The sequence below is a fragment of the Cygnus olor genome, chromosome 20, assembly GCF_009769625.2.
Source record: "Cygnus olor isolate bCygOlo1 chromosome 20, bCygOlo1.pri.v2, whole genome shotgun sequence".
NCBI classification, from domain to species: Eukaryota; Metazoa; Chordata; class Aves; order Anseriformes; family Anatidae; genus Cygnus; species Cygnus olor.
The window spans coordinates 12,036,567-12,061,600 of NC_049188.1; the positions used below are offsets into that span (position 1 = coordinate 12,036,567).

At 37.6% G+C, this 25,034-nt stretch overlaps 1 protein-coding gene across 4 annotated transcripts in view; it reads left to right on the forward strand.

Annotated features, from left to right (window-relative positions):
• PITPNM3 (PITPNM family member 3) overlaps positions 1-25,034 on the forward strand; it is an 87,281-nt gene that overhangs the window by 53,885 nt on the left and 8,362 nt on the right. For 2 of the 4 annotated variants that reach the window (XM_040532216.1, XM_040532214.1), the window contains exons 7-14: positions 1,612-1,731; positions 6,997-7,178; positions 9,594-9,781; positions 13,051-13,221; positions 19,441-19,635; positions 20,379-20,527; positions 22,674-22,790; positions 23,831-23,947. In XM_040532216.1, coding sequence (XP_040388150.1) covers positions 1,612-1,731; positions 6,997-7,178; positions 9,594-9,781; positions 13,051-13,221; positions 19,441-19,635; positions 20,379-20,527; positions 22,674-22,790; positions 23,831-23,947 — 1,239 coding nt within the window. The remainder of the gene's footprint in view (positions 1-1,611; positions 1,732-6,996; positions 7,179-9,593; positions 9,782-13,050; positions 13,222-19,440; positions 19,636-20,378; positions 20,528-22,673; positions 22,791-23,830; positions 23,948-25,034) is intronic. The other 2 variants (XM_040532215.1, XM_040532217.1) reach the window with 2 other exon arrangements.

A 25,034-nucleotide genomic window follows, 5' to 3' on the forward strand; every position in this document is an offset into this window, starting at 1 on the left:
ACTTCTCTGTGCTGTCTGCAGTTCTTTGCTTTGTTCCTTAGATAGAAATCTCAGTTCAACCTCTGAATAAATCATGTATTTCTAAAATAGATGCCATATAACCCGACTCCACCCTGTGTGTCTCTTTTCTCTCATATTTTGGTCTCTTTTGTCCATCTATATTGAAAGTTCATCAGATCAAAGACTGCCCATTGGGTTTTATGCAGCATCTGGAACAAGTTATCTCCATTACCTTAATGCCAATAGTAGTGAGGACTAGAAATGGAATGTAAATTCATGGAGATATCATTAATGTCCAACAAAACGTGTTGTTGGTTTTAATAAGGTTACCAGTCTCCATGTGATTTTCAGTTCTTTGTTGACTTCATTGAATGTTAATAGGAATCTGAACATCAGATATTAAATCAGCATTTTGGTTAATTGTATATGACTTTAGAATTAGAGTTATCTTAGGATAGATGTTACCTTCATGTATTTTGATATATTTTTTTTTTTAACTCTGAGAAATGTGTTTTTAACTGTTAACTCTCAATTAAGAGAGCCTGGTATGTGGAGATGCACTGAGAGGGGCTCGAGTGTTTTTTTTCCTACCTGCATCTTGAAGTACTCTCTTTTCCTAACACAGTTCACTTTGAAGGTATCATGCACAACATTCTGGTATCCCAATCGTGTAGTTTGGTGTTGTAGCCAAGACGATTTAAGGCTACAAGCAAGTTGAGGTCTGTAAGGAGAAGTAATATCTTCTGTTAAACTGGTTGGAGTTGGGAACAACAGACCAGGTGTTTCTTCAGTTTGAGAAATATACAGAATAGGTTGCTGGAACTGGTGGAAGAGAGCAATTTGTTAACAAGGAGAGAGGTATTAGAGCAGTTACACCTCACGAGAAAGAGGCAGAGGGACAAGGTGAAAGAATTGTCTCCTATGGGATCGGGGCTGTTAAGCACAATCAGCTTGTGAGGTAGATTCTAGTGTTCCTTAAAATTTCTTTAACTACTGAATTCCCAATTTTAATATCTCATTTATTTTAATTCCCAGGCCCATATTTTGAAGGTAGTTTGTATGTTGATATTATATGTGAAGCTCAAGACTCACAAGACTCGTGAGTCTCTCATTTTAATACCTCATTTAAAAGTTCTGTTCCCTTGTCCTGACAGGGACAATACCAATACAGGGACAATACCAATCTGTTTTTAATTGGTTGAGATCTTCTACCCTATCTGACTGCAGGAACTGTTAGGTAGCTTAAAATCTGTAAGATGGTTCTCCAGTGATCTGGACTTCTTAAGCTGGAATCAGGCTTTAAGTAGGTGAAGGAATTCTGGCCCATTTGGAAGAGCTCCTTGCTGATCAGAACAGTATCTGGGACAGATATTCTTGGCATAGGGCATATGTCTGTAGATCAGTTCCTCAGATGAGAGGAAGTGAAAGATGAAAGATGAGAGGAAGTGAAAGAAGGTGACTACATGTTTTCAGCTGCAATAGGAACTACACTGTAAAAAAACAAGAACAAGGGTGTAAATTAAGACAGGAACTCCTATGCAGTGCAGTGATGGTTTTTGTTTCTTGTAAAACACTTGCTACATCCCACAAAGTATATTTTTATTTCCTCAGGTGTGTCTTGTTGGTGACTGCATTGGAGGAATTTTGGGTTTTGATGCCATCTGCTATAATGCTAATAGAGCTGATGAGAGTCGGAACAGTAGCAGGAGAGGAAGCATCAGCAGCATCCAGGTGAAGAGAAAAAAATCTACTCAGCTGAAATCCTATAGATTCATTCCCTGGAGGGGCAATTGGAAATTCAGGTCCATATGAACCAGAAAAAAATCAAGGATTTGGTAAATTGCAATGATAGCACAGGATTTTGCTCATATATCAAAAAATTGCCATCTGAAAATAAAGTCTGCAGATTCAATTTTATGATGCATAAAAATCACTAGTGAAGGCTTTATTGGTAGATCTTTAACGCTGGGCTACAGAGTGTCTTTTATTGCATACCTAATCCCTCACTGTAGATGTAAATGTGTCATCTCAGTAATCACAGGCTGCTGTTTTTGCCAAAATCTTCTTTTTTTTTAATTGAATCCCAGACACTATGGAATCAATTATGCTAGTGCCTAGGGGTAGTCTAACATTATAATATGCTCATGAATAAGTTCTACTGACTGGTGAAAGACTGCCTTCTTTTTGATGAGGAATTAAGTCACCTGAGGATGTGTGAACGGACCACTGAGCATAACTGAGTCTCTAGATGAGTGCTGTATTTGGAGTGAAGGGATGATTAATTCTGTGGTCCAGGAAAGATTTTATTGTAGGAGAAGAGCATTTTTTTAAATAATACTGGCATATAGGAAGTATTACTGTGTTTTCCACTTCAGAAAGAAAACTGGAGTTCAACTAATCTTATGTACTTCAGACTCAAGTGGATATGCAGAGGTGATGCAGAGTTTTGGAGTTGACACTGGATGAGGTGCCTGCCCTCCACTCTTTGGTGGTTTTGTGACACCGGCTAAATTGTTTCCTCTTTTGACTCTTCAGTTACCTCTCTCCTCAAAAATAGGATCAGTTATACCAGCCTTCTCAGTTCATTCAGAGAGCTGTGTGTTACGGAGTAGCATGTGAACATGGTAGCACTCTCCAGCAAAGACACATCCTCTAAACATTTCCAGGAGGAAAGTTATTCTCTGATGTAACTCTGGAGTCTAAGCAGGAAACCTTTGACAGTGCCAGCACTGAGGATAGTGTGTTGCAAGCAACCTAAACGGAGAAATTGATCTCCTGGATCCCAGTCCTATAGTGAGACTGATTGTAGAAAAGCTGCTAATCAATCTGAGAGCAAGGATCAGACTTCAGGAAGAGGTTTTGACTTCACTGCTCTTGCTTATAGTTTCAATTTTCCTTCTTCCTTCTCTTCCATGATATGACAGAGCTTCACTTCCCAAGTCTCTCCCCAGCTTTTCCCTCTTCTCCTCCCATTTTCATCTCTAATACTCTGTAAGTTCAGAAGAACTAATAATTCTTTTCATTCCTTATCTTGTCTTCCTGCCCATTGTTCCCAGCTTGCTCCTGTGAAACACATTCAGGATGCCTCTTTTACTTTTTTTTTTTCCTTCCTTGGTATCACCGGTAGAAATGGATCTCATTGGAAAGCTTTGAAGCACAGAAATATGAGGGAAATATTTTACCAATTTCAGAGGCATTTGTAAAATGAAACTAACTGGAAATAAGGATGAGACTGAGGTACTCTAAACCAGTTAATTGTATGCTCTGGTTATGAACCCTGAAAATAGAGTAAATAAGGTACCTTCAAACTCTGGTTATTTTAAAGTGGTTTATAGTAATAGCTATGATTGGTGATGCAGTGACCATACATTCTCTGAATAATTCACAGTTTCAGGCTCTATAAACTATTTTTGGGGAGAGAAAGAGGGACTGATAATTTGTCACAGCAGTGTAAATAAGGAATTAGAGTGGTACATTCAGTACTATCACAGGTGAATATTTATTGTTTTGTGTTGCAGTCTGTTTTCTGTTTTTTAGTTTTCAATATACACTACATATCAAGTGAGGCTTATATGTAATTAGTAGTGATTTCTACAGCATAGGCAGAAATGTAAGTGATTACTGAGATGATGACGATTGTTACCTGTACATGCCTGTAAGGGGCAGTATTTAAAAATGTATCTTCATGTTCAATAAAAGAACCAGCAGTAGAGCAAATGTCACTCTGCTCAGACCAAACTAGTAACTCTTGCCCTATAAAAATTACATTTTTGAAAGTTAAAGTGCTTAGCAAAGAAAGCCAGTGTTAACATCATCATCACCATCATCATACCACTCCTAGAGATTTTTAGGTATAGAAGGATGAAATGAACTTCATCAGTCATTGGAGGTGGAAATCCAAAGTCTTACAATAGCAAACTCTGCACTGTATCTGTTTCTGTCTTGCTGCAACAGCTAAAATACTCATCATTTTGAAGCAGACAACCCTTCATTAGGACAAAGGTGATGATTTGAACCGCATGGATAAATAATACATAAAAACCACCTGTGGGTGACTGATTCAGATCCTAATTATTGATGCCATTTTACTGCAGATAGGATTTTAATTGTGGCATTTGGGGGCATTGAGAGATCTCGTTTCAAAGGAATAACAGGCTTTTAATTATTTGAAATGCAGCGTATGGTCTTTACACCAATCATATCAAACTTCTACTGTATTACCTGTTGTATTTTTAAGTGGTTTAATGTATTTTCCAGAAATGTTTGACACTCTTTGATCTGGCTGATACAAATGCTGAGTTGGCAAAGTTTCTTTCATGGTATGCAAGAAAGACTGTCATGAAGGTGAACCTAAATGCTCAAACCCATGACATTGAAATTTAGCCCCTTGCAAAATATGACCTGAGGTTATCTTGTGATGCAAGAGAAGAACACACTCTCTGCAAAGAGAATCTGTTAGTGAAGCTTAGAGGACAAAAGAGAATTGTTGCTGCCTTTCAGGGATGAAGACATTAGCTTCCATTAGTGAGCAGTCTTACCAGCTAGTTCTGTGGTGTCACAAGCTAGTTATTGAATACTGTGAAGAAATAAGAGTGACTAAAACAAGTGTTTGGTTTTACGTTACTATCAACGCTATGCCTTCAACAACCAGCACTCTCCCTGAATCCACCAGTAAATCAACAGTCCTACACCAAAATGTTTTCTCATGTTGAGATTTTTTCATCTGCTTTTTTGTCTGGCAACATCAAGTATTCCTATTTTTTTAGTCTATTGACGGCAATGACTTTTTAAAAAGTAATGGGAGCTGAGATGCTGATGTATCTGCCACATGGTTTTAACAAACAGAGCATTAAAATGTCACCAGGGTTTTGATGAAGCTCTGAGACTTGGCAGTACTTACATGGTTTTCAGAAGTCACTAATGGTATGATATTTAAGTCCTTTGCCCATTAAAAACAGTGGATTTATCAGAGGACTTCATGGGCTTTTTGTTCAATCTCTAAAAATTCCCTTTCAGCTCTGTGTATGTGGGTTCACCTCCATGTAGTGTATTTGAATATTCTTAGCATTCTAATAAATTTATTAATAGTAAAAACATCTGCCAAATTGATATTTCGGTCAAAGGTTGCATGCAGAATATTTGTAACATGCAAGTTTTAAAGTTAAAACCATAAAAATACATATATTTTCATGGCACTTTTGGTTAGGAGCAAGCTAGAGATCAGAACTCATCATGGAGGCTATGAGGTAAATAAAAACCTTTTGACTACTGAATCAGTTTGAAGTAATCATGACACATGAACAGATTAAGACATGGCGTTCACATATGTTCCTGAGAATTCTATCAAAACAGTCCTGAGAATCTATAAAAAAGTTCCTATGTAAACTTTATCAGGAAAGTTTGGACATAGAAATTTTGGCTTTAGAAGGACCCTGGTGTTCTGCAGAATAGATAGAGATGGTAAAAAAAAGCATTGATGTTGTAAGAGAGCTTCAATGTAGGATTGTAAATTGCAGGACATGTTAAGCTATATAGAGTCAGTTTCAGAGTTTTAAAACAAACAAAAAACAACAAAACAGAAATGAAACCAAAAACAACAAGGAGGACCTGTAGTTGGTTCTGGCTTGAACTCAAAGGAAGCACATGTTTTTCATAGGATGCTGTTTTTGGTTTTCTGTCACTTTAGTGTACGAAGCAGCAGGGGCAGTTATCTCCCAACACACTGCAGGAGCCCTCCCCTCCTGCATGGCCCTGTGGAACAGTTCTCTGCCTTTTAATAATAGTAGCAACTAAAAAGCCAGAAGTGAGGCTTAGTTTTAACAACGTAGATGCAGTTATTGCGCAAAGCAAGGTCATAAGTCTTATACAGCTTTCATATGAAAGTTGGCACGGTATGAATTTTGCTACATGTTACCATGAAATCCAGAAAAAATCCTACATGCATATATATATAGACAGGAATATGTGCATATGTAGGATATATAGACAGGAATAATTGTCTATGAATGTGCTGGTCCTAAATTTATCTTATGCAAGTTATTAGGATGCGAATGTTAGTTGCATGGTATTATTCATGCAGGTTGGAAATTGGGAAAAATTCAGATAGGAAATTTGGAGAAATTTCTTCCCAGAAAGAGTGGTTAGACACTGGAACAGGTCACCCAGGGAAGTGGAGTCACCATCCCTGGGGGTGTTTAAGGCAAGGTTGGATGTGTTGGAAGGGGAACGGTTGGACTTGATAACCTTGGAGGTCTTTTCCAACCTTAACGATTCTTTGTTTCTATGATTCTATCCCGTGAATTCTAGTACTGCATTATAGAATTAGTAGGATATGGACGAAAACTGTTAATCACACAATTAGAAGAGAGAACTCTTCTCCTAATGTGTCTTGCTGATGTTCATATGCTTGAACTATTTTTTAATTGAAAAAAAAATCAGAGAGGATGTTGATGTAAGCTGCAGAAGTGCTGGAGGAAATGAACAATAAATACATCTATTTCCTATTTAAAGGGGTACCTTAAAGATATGGTACCACTGGTCTCCTCTTGCATCCCACAGAAGTTCACATTCTTTAAAAATCAGGTCCTGCATCCATGGAACATAATGAGCAAGACTATTAATGTTCTAATGGCATTTTGTGCACTCAGGTAAGACCCCTTCTGATTACTTTATAATATTTATAGTTTTTTAAGAATGATGAAGTCAACAAGGGATGAAGCCTTTGTGTTACTCTTCCCACCACTGCCCCTATGCCTCCCCACTTCCCCCCACCCAAAAAAAAATCCTGATTCTCCTTCCAGCTTTTAGGCTATACATCTTACAGGGTAATTTAGTCTTCATCTCTTTCCATATCTTCTCCAGCAACAGGAAAGTCTAACCCCTTCCACCCTTTCTTGGATAAAATGAGGTCAAATGTATAAATGCAGCCTCTTTATATAAGCTCTGTTGTATTTTGGTCCCTTTCTAAATCTTTTTTGCTCTGTTCATTCTCTGTAGGATAATCCCCTTTTAACAGAGGACTCCAGTCTAGGTGGCAGCAAACGCCTGAGCAAAAGCAATATTGACATCTCGGAAATCATGGAGGATGAGGACCCAAGGCAGCCGTTGCCTAGGAAACAGAGTGACTCATCCACCTATGGCTGTGATACTATAACCCAACATCATGCTTTCCTGTCTAGGTAACTAGTGTGTGATGACTGAGTAAAAGAAACAGGCTTGCCACTAAAAGCAGCCTGTCCCTGCCAGTGGAACAGAATCGTTTTTATTGGTTGTGGTGTATTTCTGGAGGTTCGCTTCAAGTCCCTGCAAATGCTTTTCAAAGAAAACCATGAATATAGTGTCTAGCATTAATTTGCTCACATGTGGAGAGTTTTTGTTTAACTTTTATTCATCTGTGAGAGATTTGAATATGCAAAAGTGAATGTAGGTAGATTCATTTCTTCAGTGGGGCCCACACACATCAGGATGGATGAATGCTTTATAATTCTGAATTACTGTTACATTTTTCTTGGACTTCACTTACAGGCTTTTCATTATTCTCTAAAGAGTGAGATAATTGCTTTTGGTGTTCTAATTGGTCTATAAGCTATACAGAGCATATTTAAAACAAAACAACAGCTAAAACTGTAAATGTCAGGCCTAAATGGGGAGGAGGCTGGGGCCAAGATTTAATCTCATTAGCTTTCTTGGGTCCTAAGAAACCTTTTAAATACAAATATGATGGGAAAATCAGCATTCCTTTTGTTTGCCTTGTTGTTTCTGCCTGTTCTGAGCTTTTGCTTGCTTTTTACTTCTGAATTCTTTGTGCTTTTTATTCCTCTATCCATCTCATTTCCTTTATTTCATTGGGAGTGATGCAAACGGAGAAGTCTTAATGTGTGTTCAAGTTCTGCTACAGTTTAAGTATAGTGCAGGCTTACTACTGTGTTGTACTTCAGTCTGGCAGTTTTGTCAGTAGCAGCTTACGGTAATTTTATTGCCTCAAACTTATTGGGGTTTTGTTTTGGATATCAGCATGTTGTGTCTTCCCTCTGAGGCAAAATGGTTGGTTTTGCTTTTCCACAACTGAAAACTTGTGAAGATTTTTTTTTTGTCGGTTATTTTAGATTCCTCTTTAGGAGTACTGTGCTATCTATAAGGTATGGTGCTGGATTGTATAAAGAACTTCATACTTGGGGGATAAAAGAATAATTAAAAAGACAAAGATAACTGTCTTTTTACAGGTCTTCTCTTTTAATTTTCTGGATATCTGTGTTTTAAACTAAAAGCTTTCCACGGAGCTGTAGTTAAGCAAGAAGTTGGAACATGTTATCTTCCATTCACATTTTGGACTCCTCAAACTTTAGTCTGTTGCAGTTATTTGAGAAGAGCTGCATATACCTAGACTAAAGGAGGCAGAAAATATTCCTTGATAAGGTGGGGGAGGGAAGTGTCAAACCAAACCAAATCATATCATCCTTTACCCCACCCTGTACATGGAGATTCCTAGCCTTCGGTTTCCAGCCTGTGAGACTTGCATAAGATCACTAGACCTTTTTTATCACGCTTATATACTGCTATTTGGAAGTAGTGTGTCAGTGTGAGTAATGAGGTTACAAAGATCCCTCTTTCACAGAGAAATTGATTTTTGAGTTACTTTTTTAATTACTTTTTGGGAGTTTTGATTAATAACATCAGATTATAATTTGAGAATGTCATTAGGTTCTCAGATTGAAAGAATTGTCTTGGTGTTATGGTCTGATTCAGGACAAGTCTTCAGGATTTCTGGATTCTGAGCCATGATTGGCCATTGATGTAAAGTGTAGTGTGCAGATAACTCATGAGGGCTTCAGTTACAGCTTGGTGATAGCACGGTCAGCATCTCTAAGTCAGGTTTTGCATGCTCTGGCAACATGTACTGCTCTGTCTCATGATGCTTCATGGGCAAGAAGGGTGTATATGTATATATGCTACTGTTCTGCATCTGAATGTAGTAATTTAATCTCTCACAAAGCTAAATGAGGGGTGAGTATTATTTTCTTTGTCCATGAGGGATAGGCAATCTGTATTTACCGTATGCATGTATGGCACAGAAAATAAATGAAAGTGTTTAAATCGCTTAAAAGATGAAAATATATCTATAAGCATCACTGATTTTAACCTGTAATAACTAGTTAATAACTAGTTGAAAAGTAGTAAACTGTTGTTTCATAGCTCACAGAACACATAAAAGCAATGCTTTTTTATGTACTCGTACAACTGTGACTTTTTAATACCATTGTCCTTACACAAGTTGAGTAGGTTCAAATTTGTAGCAAAAGTTGCAGAATAAGCTTACATACATCTATATAGCTTAAAGGGAGGGGAGATAGACTTCAATTTTAAGAGTCCTTGCATAACTTACTGATAAGTATTTTAACTGTAGAAAACTTGTATGTTGAAGGTAGTAAACTTAATTAATGGCCACACTGGAAATCATAAATGGCTGCTATACTGTAATTAATCTTTTTACAGTTTAAGGCATATTGCTTGGATCTTGATGCAGGTGCTAGAGCTTTCTAAGCAGCCTGTTTTTGGAATGGATTTCTTCTCTGGATTGATTATTGTTGAATCAGTGCGTTTTCTTTGCTCAGCATCCACTCAAGTGTGCTGAAAGATGATGCAGACTTTCTTCCTGTGAATTCCAGTCTCTCAGAAGTAAACCTGGGCCGATTTGAATTTGAGGTGTCAGATTTCTTCATCTTTGGATCGCCACTTGGTTTGGTGCTGGCCATGAGGAGTACTGTTCTGCCAGGCCTGGATGGTAAGCTCTTTCTGGGGTTAGAATACAGGCTGTTTAATGACCTCTGTAAACAAAGAGACACATTTAAAAGGAGGTAAATAAAAGAGTCTAGTTAAAGACTGGGGAGTGAAGGAAGTTTCTTTCTTCTTCTAAAAGATGTGAATGTTAGTGTAGCTTGGTACTGAGGCATGAGGTGGTGAGGTTTGTTCCAGTGATGTCACTGCTCACCCATTTGCAGTAGTGTGTCTTTTGCTCTGCTGTTGATTGTGAATTCCATAACATACAACATGAAGCTTATACCTCACCAAGGAGCAGTCCTTGAAAATGACACCAAAAATAGCATCTGTGCTTAGTACAGCATTTCGTCTTGTTCACTTCTGGCTTCATGTGTAAATTTGAACCCCATTAGTGCTGGTTGTGAGTCATTTTTAACTTTGGTAAAAGCACGGTGATCAAAGATATACAGGATTTTTTTTTTAATATATCTGGATTTTTTTCACGTATTTTAAAGGGCTTTACTTTTCAAAATTCAGTGTGTCTCTTGCTTCTGTGCATCATGTGAGGTTTGGATAGCAAGGCATCTTCATGGGAAATGGTATGTTCAGTTATTAGATGAGGGAGAAAAATCCATTGCAGTAATATAAAGAGACAAATATAAAGAGACAACAATTCAGGACTCCCAGGTTTTTTTTCTTTGTAAGAGTTCAATTTAAACACTTTTGAGTAATGTCATTTGGATATCTTTCAAATGTTGCAAAATTTGCAAATTTTTTTGCAAAAAAATTGCAAAAATTGCTGGAATAAATCGGAAAGGAATATGAACTGAACTTTATTTTACTTGCAGTAGGTAAAACAAAAAAAGTCTATACGAGGCTTCAGACATCTCTTAGGAATTTTTTATCAAGTTCTGTGGCTTCAGAGGAGAATATTATTAAACTCTCATTTTGCATTTCTTCTGATTGTTTGATGTACAGATCATCCTTTCTAGAAAAATCAGCATACAACAGGTAGTCTGAGCAGGTTTTGGTTGTCCTGCAGCTGGAAACTTGGTAGTTGCCAGTGATAACAATCTAAAACGTTTTACAAAGAGTGCTTTGGTAAAATGGTGTTCATGGGCATGCATCATCGCATCTACTTTAGGCAGTTAACTCAGATACCATGTGAGGAGCAGTCTAGTCTTCATCTGTCATCAGTGGATTGCATTTAGTTACCCTCTGAATAGCTGTGCCATTTTTCCTTCATAATAGGTTTAGCAAGACTTGAAAAGGTGCCTGCCTGTGCAAATGTGGGCTGAGTATGCATTTGGTTGCTGAGGTTTAATGTATTTTGCATATCTGACAATAACGTATTTCAACAGCTTACATGGGCTGAGTGTTATTTGACACTACCAGCAGGATAATTTGGAGAAGCACGTAGAAGTTTCCCCTTAAACATTAATTCAAAAGGAATGTCTTCCTTTCTTTTCTCTCCCATGTCACAAATTCTTGTGGTCTCACATTGTGTCCTAGCTGTTCATGAGGTATGACACCCCATTCTAGTTCTGTTCTGAGCAACTGGAATTTTCTCTTTTTCCAATAGTCCTGTTTCTGTCCCTGTTTGAAAAAGATATATGAACATGTGCCTCATCTTTAGAATTGATGTTTTTCTGAACTTGAACCTCAGTGCTGAAGTATCATAGTATCATAGAATGTCTTAGGTTGGCTGGGACCTTAAAATCATCTACTTCCAACCCTCCCTGCCATGGGCAGGGATGCCACCCACTAGATCAGGTTGGACAAGGCCCCATTCAGTCTGGCCTTGAACACCTCCAGGGATGGGGCATCCAAGGCTTCTCTGGGCACCCTGTTCCAGTGCCTCACTACCCTTACAGTGAAGAATTTCCTCCTAATGTCTAAACTAAATCTATCCTCTTTTAGTTTAAGACCATTCCCCCTTGTCTTATCCTTATCTACCCGAGTAAAGAGTCCCTCTCCATCCTTTTAAGTATCTTTGAAAGGTTTTTACTATGAACAATAGAAGGGTAATTTTCTTACCAATTTAAATAAAAACATTCTGTCCCTCTGCTATAACTTTTACAGAACAGAGATTGCTGCAAAGTACTGCTATGATCTGCTTATGGCAACACTGCTTTGACAACTCAGAAGTAGTCTTAGAAGTTCAGAACTTGGTAACATCAATATAGTCTACATCAAGATTTTTCCCTGTATGCCATTAATAACAGCAAGCAACAGAATAAATATTTTTAGAGTCCTTCCAGCAACACGGGAAGGACTTGAGAAAATCTGTAAGAATGTAGTGTTCTCTCATATAGGTAGTTCATTGTGACTCTGTGACTGCAGCAGAGAAAGTTGAACAGTGTCAAGTTTTCTCAGTGCAGTTTTGCTGATGTACATATACCTTTACTGCTGCTCTTGAAAATTAGAAAGAACCTAAGTAGGGTGCTTTGATTTTAATTTTTTTATATCTATGATGGGTGCTCTGATAAGAGATGTCATTTAAGATAGATTCCGTCAGATCTAATATTCGATAACACTGTCCATAATGAATTCATCTACCCAGGCTGGCAAGATTCAGAGTGATTAAAGTGTGGTATAGCTCAATGAGAAGGGACTACACTGACTGTTGTACAGATTTTATCCATCTTGTGTGATCACTCATCTAAGTTATGCTGCAGTGCCCTGTAATCAATCAAAAGAATGCCCTGTTAGCTGAGTAAGTGGATGGTTAACAAATACCCATGTCCTGTTGCAGCCCCCAAAACCCTCAGAATTTTCATATCTTCAGCAAGAATGTTAAACATTGCTTTGAGTATGACCAGCCTCATTTCTATGCATTAGCTTTCATAAGGTGACTTCAGAAACTGCAATTATGTCACCTATCTTCTCTGGATCTCATTTTGATTTCAGTCCTCTATGTGTAACAGGTCTGTTAAACCATTTTGCTGGTAAATATTTGAAGTGCTGAGAGCATCATAGTTGTAATGCTCAGTAACAAATTTACAAGACTTTTGAACTTCTTTGTACTTCCTTGCTTCTGTCTTGTTTCTCTGGCTCATCTTCATGTCTGCTACATGCCTACATCTGAGATTGTGATGTCTCTGTAAAATTCTTTTGCAACAAAATGTTCTTTACAGAGGAAATTGTAATGATTTACATAAATTTCTCATGGCTAGATATGTGCTAGTCTGGAGTTGCAGAAGACCATATTAATCATATTTATATACATAGACTCCTTGAAAATTGTAAAGGTGCAATAATGAACTCTCTTTCTCTGTTTGATTCTCATCCAAGTATGCCAGGTCCGCCCAGCCTGCAGCCAAGTTTACAGTTTCTTTCACTCTGCTGATCCCTCTGCCTGCAGACTTGAACCATTGTTGGAGAAAAGATTTCATCTCCTGCCTCCATTCAGTGTCCCACGGTACCAGAGATACCCACTGGGGGATGGAAGATCTCACCAGTTAGGTACAGTACTTATTTTCCATAGCTCTCTTTACCTGTTCTTCTCTTGAGCTTTCTCTCCTTACACAGCTCAAGAGGATATGAAATACAAATGTGCTTCCATGCTAAAAACTAGTCATCTGGGACAGAAGGGTACAGGTATATTTAGCAAGTATCGAACCAAAGATCACTGAGAAAAACTGGTTCTTGCATGTGAGCTTTTGGGATACTAGCTCTGTTAAATAGTGTTTGAAAAGTGAACCATTGCTTTAGTTGAAGAGTCACTTGCATTCTTCCATGTCTTTGACTGAGTCGATTGATACCATCATTTTAGACTATTTATTTTTACAGTTAGTTGAACTTTGCCTACATATGCCAGTTGTTTTAGATGTTGTTTCTCTTGGTCACTTGTAGTAGTTTTATCGCAGATATCTATTAAGACAAATTATAGCACTAGGAAAATTGTCTTTTGATCTGCTCTTTTGTTATTAGACTACTAAATAGTAATCATATTCAGCAATGGATGTTTGAATCCAGGAAAAGAAGAAACAGATTGATTGGGGAGGAAATAGAAAGACATGGATTTAAAAAAAAAAAAAAAGGAATTGTGCTGTTGTGTTGTAACAATTATGTTTTGACTTTTCATATAAAAAATGAGATAGTTGTACAAATGTGCAGTATCCTGACATGCCATATTATGCAAAAAAGGAATTTATCAGTGTATGTGTACATGCATACACATTAGATTTATTCTTTTTGCTACACATTCAGACATGAATTCAGGCCTCAGCAGAATATTTCAAAAGGCTTTTCAGGATTTGGAGTTTCATGTTAAAGGCTAATACAGTAAAATGGCAGTGTTTTCTTTTTGTTAGAACTGGGTGAATATAGATCATTGGGAGCCTCTTCTGTGCAGTGTGATACACATGCATCCCTTCCTTTTCTCTGCCAAAAGTAGTGTGTATATTGGATGCAAATCAGTCTAAATCTGATTAAACCAATTTTTGAAAAACTACAGATCTTGAATTGTATCATTTCACATTCATAACAACCTCCTATCTACGAAAAGCTCAGCAGTACTAAGTTCTCAGATAAAAATTTGAAATAGGGCACTTTTATGCAATAGTTGTTCTTCGTCATAGCATATAGTTCTTTCTGTTGCAGATGTCTTTAAGGAATAATGATAATTAGTACTCAGATTTAGTATTAGTCTGTAGTTTCAGTAGTAGTTAAAACTGTGACTGGTGACATTTAAAAACATAGATATAACAGACTGCATTAGAACGACACAAATAATTTTATGATAAAACAAGATATTAAAGTACTTGGAATTTTTTTTTTAACTAGGAAATGAGATGGAATAGTCTTCTTAAATTAATTCAAAGACCAGTGTTCATATGAGTAGGTAAGCGTTAAACAGCATGAGAAGAGCAAGACTCATGGTTACGCATGAGCTGCTGAGTTGTATGCATCTGTTGTGGGAATCCTACAAATGTTGATGACAAGGACAATATAAAATACTGGTACTGACATTTGGTTTGGAAAACAAATGTTCTGGTTCTACAAATGAGATTTATTTTCATTTTTACAACATGAGAGTCTATATTCTCAGTGTTTACTAGAAATCAAGGTTTGATTGGATAGTAGAGAGTCTAGGAGTGGCAGGTTTTTGACAGGATGTATTATCAGATTGTCACCCACTTTCAGCATGAAACATAACAGCACAGGTTCAATAAAGGATTCGGAACAAATTCCAATGTCCAGAAGAGAGATTAAGACTTTATCCTGAGAGGGTAAATGACTGTTCAAGTATGAATTTACCTGTAGCTGCTTCCTTACTGTTAGCAGTTGATTTTGTTTTGCTGTCTAGTACAGAATACTGAGGAATACCTTAAGAAAAGCCTTCATATAGTCTCACCCACGCCAATTGTCTTAACACTATTAGCTAACTTAACACTATTGCCAAGCCACTGAAAATCCTGAAGATCTGTCTTTTCCTCAGGAATTGACTAAGGAATAGCCAAGCTGTTGGACAGTCCAATCTATGGAATGTGTTCTCTCATCACCCAAGTGTCTGAATTTTCCTACTGCTTAGTTAGGCACAAAATTCTGTTTCTGAAACGTATCTCAGGCTATCTGAATACTTCCCTTAGGCTGCTTTTCAAGTTGAAAATGTTGTGTTGGTGTATTTTACCAGCTTTGCTGTATTGAAGTAAACTCTTCAGATACTAAGATTCTTGAAGCAGAGACTTTATAAGTGATTTGAGAACAAAGGGTGTTCTTTTTTGGTTCATCTAAGGCAATGTGTCAGAAGATTCTCCTACAAAGCACATAAATCTGGAAACACTGTCTGTTGGATGTATTATAAAAATTCTTAAGGTCTAATGATCAGCAGGTGTTCCATGGTATGGTTTTGTATTAACTCTGCATATTTAACTATTGCTGTGCTTTACATCTAAGTTATGTTATTTCAATGAATATGAAATCCTCTCATTTAAATGCACATACTTTGAGAGCCTCTTGGAATTAAAGATTCTTAATTCACAAAGGATTAATTCTAGTGACTGCACAGATTTTTTTTTTCCTTTTCTCTGATACCTGGGCTTGTGAAAGCATTTCTCCAAATGAGAGCTTTCATGGTATTAACTTGGAATGGTAGTTTTCTAGTGAAATACAATGAAACCTAATTGCACCAAACTGTATTATTATTATACACTGCCCAAAACAGCCTTTTCTGGTAACCTTTCATGTCATTGAAGGATCTCATTCCCTGTTCCTTTTCTCATAAGAACAGATGGTTAATGGTTTTTTGTTGGTTGGTTAGTTTTGTTGTGTTTTAACTGTGAGGGCAAGGTACAAAGTTCAGATTGTGTTACAACACAGAGAAAGCCGTGTTGTCTTGACTTTTATTGAACAGCACCTTTCTCAATTTTTGCCTATTCGACATTTAGTAATCAGAATGCTTTTGTGATCCTTTACTTTGTGACAGATCCCTGATTTGCCACCACTCATGTCTTTTGACACCACTAGCATGTGAGATGTAATTTCTTTTTGCTTTGCTGCTTATGGCATGGGGAGGGTTAAAAATATGGTCACTGTGTGTTTACTGAAAACACCTGGTTTCAATCTACCCTACCTTTTAGACATTTGACATGGCAGAACTTAGATTATTTTCTTTACTATTTACACTTAATAAAGAGTCTGAGCTTCTGTCACATTTCGTTTTGCAGCACAATTGAAATAAATGCAAATTTCTTCTTTTGCAAAGTTCTATTTATAAGGAATATGTAGGATTGCCAACTGGTATGCTTCATTATGGGTAGATAGAAGTCAAGGTCTAAAAGCACTGTATTTCTCTGATTGTATATAGAGGAAATAATGAATTGTTAATTTTGTCTGGAGATGATTACTGAATTGCCTGGCCGTGAGATTGCTTTGCCTCTTTGTCTTTGCTGCAACTATCGTAATTACCCAAGCTGAGACTTTGTAAAATTATCTGTCTTTATTATCAAGCTTGATAAGTAAAAATAAAGTTAGACTAGTAATAAGAGCCTATAATGATAAGTGATAATAGCCTCTAAGGGCTCTTAAAGAGCCTTTAGATCAGATCCTTGGAGCCTTTAACCTCAAATCCTGAGTCATGTGATACTCAGATTCATGAGAAAGATTGTTTTTGGGGGGAAGTGTCTTTTTCAGTTACTTAAATGGAAGAATAATGGAAATTCTCCTCCTTTACAATTCAACGAAAACCCGTCCTTCAGAGATGAAGGCGGACTGCCCTACCTGCTTAACATAAAGATGATTTAGGAAATATGAGAGAAAGGCATTTTTGGCAGTTTTCTTCCAGTTTATTGATTTGGTCTCTTCAGAAGAAGAATGGTTACTCGAAATAAAAGTATTAGGAAATAAACGAATTACAAAGCCCCAGATTCTTATCGAGCAGTTGGTAAGCCAGCCAATAATTTGGAAAAGTCAAACAGTGTGTTGGCTGACAACGTTTTCCGTTTTGTGCAAAGTTATTATTTTTAATTCTCTCTCCATCTCCATTTTTTGTGGGAATGAAGAACTGAATCTCAAACTTTTAAAAAGTTCTAACAGAGGAGGAAGGATTGGATTATAGTCAATTTACAGTAGTTTCAGTAGATCAACAACAATTCGGAGGTAGAGAATTTTAAAAGGCACAACAACCCTTTTTATTGAAGTGAATTTTTTAGCACCAGAGAGGGGAAGCAGAAAGTATGTGTCAGAAAACTGCCAACCACAAGCACTTTCTGGAGGTGTCATTTGTTTTTAGCTCTCATTTACAGAATTTATTGCACTTTCTGTGGAATTTCCTGTTGATTGCACTTTGGTTCAGGTTACTGGTTCAGATAGACCACTAACAGAGTGCATCTTCCTTGTTCCTTACTCCATATGTCTGTGGATTCTACTGCTCTATCAGCTCTTCAGTGAGCTGATTTGCTGTGGTACTTCAGGCCAACGTGGTTTGCAGTTTGTTGTCAGAAGGACTAAGTGCATACTGGTTCAGTCTTAGAATGACATAGAATAGAACTTTTACTTCTTTGTACCTCTTGTTTTGCTACAAAGAGCATATAATATCTCCCCGTCTTAGGAGGTAAGTTATAAGAAAGCAGCACTGTTTTTAATTTTCAGTTGTCTGCGTTAGAGGTTATGGTTTGCCAGAGACAAGGGAAGTAATAAGATTGTACTTCCATCTTGTTCACCTCCATTAATCTTTCCTATAGCCACACATAACTTTCCTTGTTGTGTGGTGTCAGAAAGATTCCTTTGAAAGAACGGTTCATTGCAGTTGTTTTTTTTCATGAAACTCAAAATACACATTTCCATGGAAAAAATGATTGAATACATTCTTTTGAAACTTTATACCAATCATGAAGTGTTAGAATTTAATTGCTTCTCTGGTTCAATCTGGTCCATCTCCTTGTGTTGTCTCATGCAGTTGAGATACTCAGGCTTATGTCAAAACAAGACAGAACCTTTCCAGCCATGTCTGCTTTTTGGAAGGGATGAATTTGTAGGAGCTATGAAGCTATTGCTTTTCATTCAATGCTGACAAGTTTTAACAGTTCTGATATCTATAGACACTTATACTCCCAGTGTATTTTTGTAAGCAATGGTGTTACTGTAAACAACTTTTATGTGTAAATTCTTAAAAAATCCTGTTGTGTTCTCCTCTGTGCGCCATTGAGGTATCCTTTCCACTAAGAGTTGGTAACACTTGAAAAGTTGGAAGAGAAACTTTCCCCAGGCCTCCACTATGTAAAGAAATGTATGACGTAGTCCCTAACCCATGGCCACATGAAGGATGAGCACAGTGTGATCAGTTGTCTGAATGGGACTGAAAAATGCTCAGGAATAGAGCAATATGTCGTCAAGGTCCCTCTGCTTTCTTTTTTATCATGTGCATTGAACTGCTTCCCCTTTTCCCTTTGTTCACTACATTTTAATCTCTCCAAGAGGTTTGTTCTCTGAAAAAACTATAGAGGAGTCAGCTGCTTTTGATGTGCACTTTGCTGTACATCCTGTCTCACAGATACCTTGTGGAGCTTCTGTCTTTGCTGGGTGCAGCAGGGATGTGCAGGCTACATCAGTAATACTTTTATTTAAATGCACATCTGTTCTTTGAACACCTCAGGAGTGTTGCAGAACACCTCAGGATGAAAGCTTTCTTTTGTTTCATTAAGTAGAGGTGTTAGGCATGGCCCCTAGCTCATCTGTCAGAGTGGCATGAATAAATGAGAATTCTGTTCCATTTGTGAAGATGCAAATCAGTAGATAAACTCTCTGAACGCTCTCTTTCTCAAGTCGTTTCGCTCACCTCAGGAAAACAAGAGGAGTGACACAGACTCCAAGGGTTGCATAGCTCTTCTCAGAGAGTGACTTTAAAATAGGCAAGGTTGAGTGGGAAGCAGCCTCCCAACAGCACTACTCATTTTGGAAGATCTTACTTAGCTGCCACTGCATTTTTATGGCAGTAGGGTATGCTTTCTCCATTTAGTCGTGCTGTCTCATGCTGCCCTTCTCACTCTGAAGGAGTTTCATCTGTGGTTATTAAATCTGATGTTGTTAAGGAAAATGATCATTAGCTTTATATTTTAAAAATACGTGTTTCAAAAATAATTTCAAAGCCAAGTTGTTCATCCCATTGTTTTTTTGTTGTTGGTGGTGGTGGCTGTTTTTTTGTTTTGTTTTGTTTTGTTTTTTCATTTCTATGACCTGCAGGTGATGCCATCCAAAACCACAGTGCTCTGTTCCTTGAGAGCAGCTCTTTGAATATAACTCTTGCTCAGGAGAGTCTTGAATCTCCAAACGCATCTAATCAACCACAAGGAAAAGAGAGAAAGTTGAGCTTGGCCAGCACAAACAGCGAAAACTCAGGGTCAACAGAGAGTTTGCCATCAGCATACTTCACCAACAGTGAGTGAAGCCTAGTGACGTGCGCTGTCTGATATAGCAAATGCCCTTTCCCTAAATCCTTTCTGTGTAAAACTATTATGAAAAGGAAAATAACTTACTTGGAAATTTGGGGAGAATGAGAACAGCCTAAGTTGCTGTGGTTTTAAGTAACACAATTTAACTTCCTTTTTCTGTTTGTAATAATTTAGATAAAGTAATAGAAGTGAAGTCACAATTCTATATTAAAATGGCACTTGGAAATAGTTATTACGGGTTTCATACTAACTTGGGTTTAGAAGCATGGTCCAGGCATGAAGAAATATAGATAGATAAGAATTGTTACTCATAAGTATAAGTGCTATAGATCAATATATTCTCCTGTTACAGACTGTAGACACATATCAATATCGTATTCATTGTTTGGGAAGCATTTGCAACTCTTACTCTGTAACACGATCAGAAACTTACTGGTCTTTCACTGTACATTTTCCATGGACCAGGAAGCAAAGAGAATCATGGAAAGGTAACCTCTGCTTCCCAAAACTTGGAGGGCTGTTTTGATTGCAGACATTTAAGGGATTATGCAATCAGTGAAAACAGTACGTTTGTGTTTGATTGATGCCTTTAACAGACTGTAAATGTCAGGATTAAAAAAGCAGAAGATTTTATTTTGTTATCTAGCTTAAACACAGAAACAGCAAGAGATTTGCTAAGGTATATTTTAGAAATGTGATACTTTTTTTTTCTTTCGTTTTATTTTGTAGTTACTGCAAAGTGGTGGGGAACAAAACGAATTGATTATGCCTTGTATTGTCCAGATGTACTGACAGCATTTCCAACTGTGGCCCTGCCACATCTCTTCCATGCCAGTTACTGGGAATCAACAGACGTTGTGGCATTCATTTTGAGACAGGTGGTTGATCTCTTTCTCTCTCTCTCTACAGCAAATATCCCTCTCAAAATTAGAGGGAATAAGGAAAAATTAGGAGACTGAAACTGAAGTGTGTAAGAAAAAACAGTTGCTTAGCTGTCTCTCCTGTAACTGTACTAGTGTATTTACAGGCATTGTGTGCACTGTCTCCTCCGAAATTATTTCTGAGGCATATGATGAGTCTCTTGTTCCTACTGTTCCAGTATTTAGACAACAGCTGTGAGTGACCTAGAGTTAATCCATGTTCTGATCTCTAGAGAAGGTCATGAGGCTGAGAAATCTCACCTGGGTTGAAAAAAATTTAGTGGATTTGACTGTGACCTTCAGGATAAGTGGCCCACCAAGAAACCAATGTCCCTCCCCTAGAAGCTAGTTATAAGCACTTTAATTTGTATTAACTCAGGAATCAGTGTATTTTTTTACATCCAGTGAATGATGAAATGATGTTTTTAATTGATGAAATTCTGACTCCTTCAGCCTCTCACTGTCCTTTCAAAGCATCCTTTGGTATATCTAATTCCATTCAAAACGTAATAAACTTTGTTTATAACTAGTGTCACCAAAATCAATGCAAAGCAAAAGCTATTTATGGTTTTTTCATGAACCAGAACAGCCTCCAGAACAGGAATCTTATTTGTTGTTCATCCCAAAGTAGAGAAGTTTCTTCTGGAAGTGTCAGGATGCAGATACCTGTTTTATTCTCCTGAAGGGTCTTAGATATTTGCATGTAGATGTTTCTGCTCTCCTTTGCAGCTTTCTTATAGCTCTTGTCATCTCTTTCTCTCAGGATTTTTTTTAACCTTGAGTCCATCAGAACATTCTTGCATATCACCTTTCAAATGCCTCCCTAAGCGTATTGCTGATACTTTTGTCAGCAATCATTCCTGCTTTATTATCCTTGCTTTCTGTTCATCCATACTAAGTTGCAGTGTTTTGTCTTATCTAGCCTTATATGTGCATTCACACATTTGGAACGTTCCTCTAAAGCAATATGTGAGCTTATAACACTACATAAAGGACTGGTTAATTTCAGCAAATGATGGACATTCTGCCTTGCTGCCTGTTAAGGTTAAGGCTAGTGATTCATAAATGCCCTATAGGCATATATTTCCTATATATGCCCTCTGGTGAATGGAATTTATGACAGTTTTTTTAAAAAACACACTGGCCTCCCAGTCTTACTCTGATCCATTGCAAGCCAATTGCTTTTCTATGGCTGAATGCAACAGAATTTTACTTGATGGACTTCACATCAGACAGCTTTCAAAGGGATTTCGGGCCACCATTCCAGATGGCACCAGGGTTGGAAAACTTCAGCATAGAAAGCCAACTGTCCAACTTGATTCATTTTCTGCTAGCATGTGAAAGATACAGACAAAGTCATTTCTCATTCAAACTGAACTAGCCTCAAGCTGTCCCTGGTCCCATTATGGAAGCTGCAAGCCATGTCTTGCTGAAATTTGTGGGTTGGCTCTAATATATGAGTTGAACAAGCAAATTTGTTGGTTAAGTGTGTGATATTTAGGTCATAAGGAAATGTAGCTTGCATGATGTGACAGGGTTCTGCATGTTCACAAACTATAGTCCTTTTACCTTCAGATTAAACCATGTTACCAGCCACAAGCCAAATCCCATTCCTGTTCCCTACTGCAGTGGTGAGTAATAGCCAGAAGGCAATAGGAAACATTGTCTGGGCCTATGAATAGAAAATCATTACAGATAGAGTCAGGAATCTGACCTCTGCTCAATAAAGGGCATTAACAAGTACTTCCATGGTCTTAAGGAGCCTTAGTGACTTTGCAGACAATGAGGAGAGAGTGTCTCTTGATATCATCCTAATGTTTGTGTGGTTCAGGGAAGGATTTGAATGTAAACCAATGTGCATGCTGTGGTGTGAATGGAAAAGCTGTTTAATAAGGACCTGAGCTTAATCGTATAGACAAATAAAATGCTTTCACTCTTTTGGCCAGCACTTAATGTGAACATATGGTCTGTGCATCTTTCTGCTCTGCTTGTGCTATCCGCTCTGCAGCGTCATTCAGCAGGGGCAGCAGTGTACTCCTTTCCTTGCCAATTACAGGACTCTCCAAGCAACACATGGTTTATTAAAACATTAATATAATTTCAGGTGATGAGGTATGAAAATGTAAATTTCAAGGAGAACAACAGCCTGGATCCAGCAACACTAAGCCCATCTAATCCACGAGAAAAATGGCTACGTAAAAGGACACATGTCAAATTGAGAGTAAGTATAAATCTGAATATCCATGGCAGCCATAGAAATTGGGTTTGGTAGCAATTTAAATGGAGTCTAATCTCCTAAAATGTGAATTTTACAAAACTGAAAACTGTTAACATAATCCAGAGACAAATAAATTAACAGTTAGGAATAGGAACAATTTATTCTTGGTTTATCATTACACGTTGGGAGAAAGTGTATTTCTTTCTTTAAATAACTGAAGGACCTTACATTTCAGTTAAGCAAAGAGGTTGTTCTTCTATTTTCTTGTATGATAAATGGATCTATGACCCAAGAAAATATGTTTTCTTTCTTTAGATGCCACTTCAATTACAAGTATCAAATAAAGGCTTAAATAATAAATAAATAAAATTTATGACTTGAGAAATTTCTTTCGGATGTCACTGAAATCCTGGCCTTTTTGCCTTAGCAAAATTACGCTGTTAATTTTTAGACAATTTTTTAGCAAGTTTTGAATGCCGCTATAAGTACTGATAAGGATTTGTTGTGCTCCAGAGCATAAGTGCATACCAGGGTTAAGTATGACAATCAGTCAGTAAAAGCTTGTGTCCAGTCTATGCTAAAAATGTATTATCAGTTTGAAAGATGTGCCAAGTTGCAGATATTCTTCCCATTCATCAGTTAAAACTTTTTTGGGGGAGGATTGCTTGTTTTTTGGTGTGAAAAATTTGAGCTACTAAAAATAAGTGCAAGTGCCTCATAAAATGAATGTTTTGCATGTAATTATGTGGATCTATGGCACCACGTGTTCTGAAAGGTAATTGGCATTTACTTTAAACGTACGCTCTTATTTGGTCATCTTGTGTGTCCTCAACAGAATCTCTGTTCAGGAATGCACCATTAATGGGATCTTGGCCATTCCTGAAAGCCCAGTTTTGATGGGTACTCTAAGGTGCACTGAGATGTACCTCAAACACACTGTCTTGGACTGTGTTTCTGTGTTACTGTTCATAACAACATAATAGAGACAATAGCCTTACTACAGAAGAAAACTCTACCCCTCCCACCTTTTGCTCTCATTTCAGAATGTGACTGCTAATCATCGAGCTAATGACATCATTGCAGTAGAAGATGGTCCTCAGGTACTAGTTGGGCGCTTTATGTATGGGCCTCTGGACATGGTAGCTTTAACAGGTGAAAAGGTAAAATTTGAGTATCCTGTTTCCTTATTTTTCTAAAATAAGTGTTTACTAGAAATAGTTGTTGAATGTAATGCACATGTAGTTCATAGTACCAAAGAAAGTCTTACAGTGAGGGGGATTACGTCACTAGTCTCCCACCACTTCAGCAAAAATATGCTGTAAGCACACTCTCTGGATAGCTGACATTTTTCCCAGCTATCATCTTTTTTACGTGATGCTGGCCATCTCCTCTTGTTACTGAAAAGTATGCTGGGCAGCCATTTCTGAACCCATCATCTGTTTACACCACCTACTGCAGAAAATTAACTTGTTGAGGAAGGACAAAAAAAGAATTTATTAACAGTTGGCAAATCACTAGAAGAAAAATGTACATCTTCTTTTCAAGGTAAGACAAGTAGATAAAGGAATAGTGATGCTGTAGGTTAGGTTGCTATTGTTTCTCACATACATGGAAGAGTAAAGATTAGTTGTAGAATTGAAGAAGTAATGTGCCACGGTTGGAACCGTCTGTGCTCCTAACACTGCCTGCAGCAGCCAGGCTTAAAACTAGCAAAGCCAAACATTAAGTGAACTCTTTGTTCGTATTCAATAGACTATAAGAGCTTTTATGGAAATTAGCAGAGCATTATTGCTGAACTGAGGGTAAAACTGAAGCTTGGAGGCTTCGCTTTGCTTGTTCTGTGGGTGGCCCATGCTGCTAAGGTGATGCATTAACCTCATGCTGGGTTGAGCATTCAGCTTCCTGCTTTTCAACATTGGGCAGTCTACTTTTAGAGCAATCTGCACTTAAATAATGACTCTGATAACAGCTTTATGTACGGTAAATCTCCCTTGTTCTCCATCTCCTTTTGCACTGTTTAGGAAACTGGCTATGGAAAGACTTCTGCTGCCTACCTTTTTTCATGTTACTAAGCAGAAAGTGGTATTTCCAGTAGAAAAACCTAAGGATCGTGGTGCCATGCATTAGAGATGATCCTCTCAACTGTTGCAAAAGTACTCAGGCTCCTGGCTTCAACATATTGGAGTTAAGATGTTGGCTGAGTTACATATAAGCTAGATCTATTGCACTCAGCCAGAGTAAAGCTCT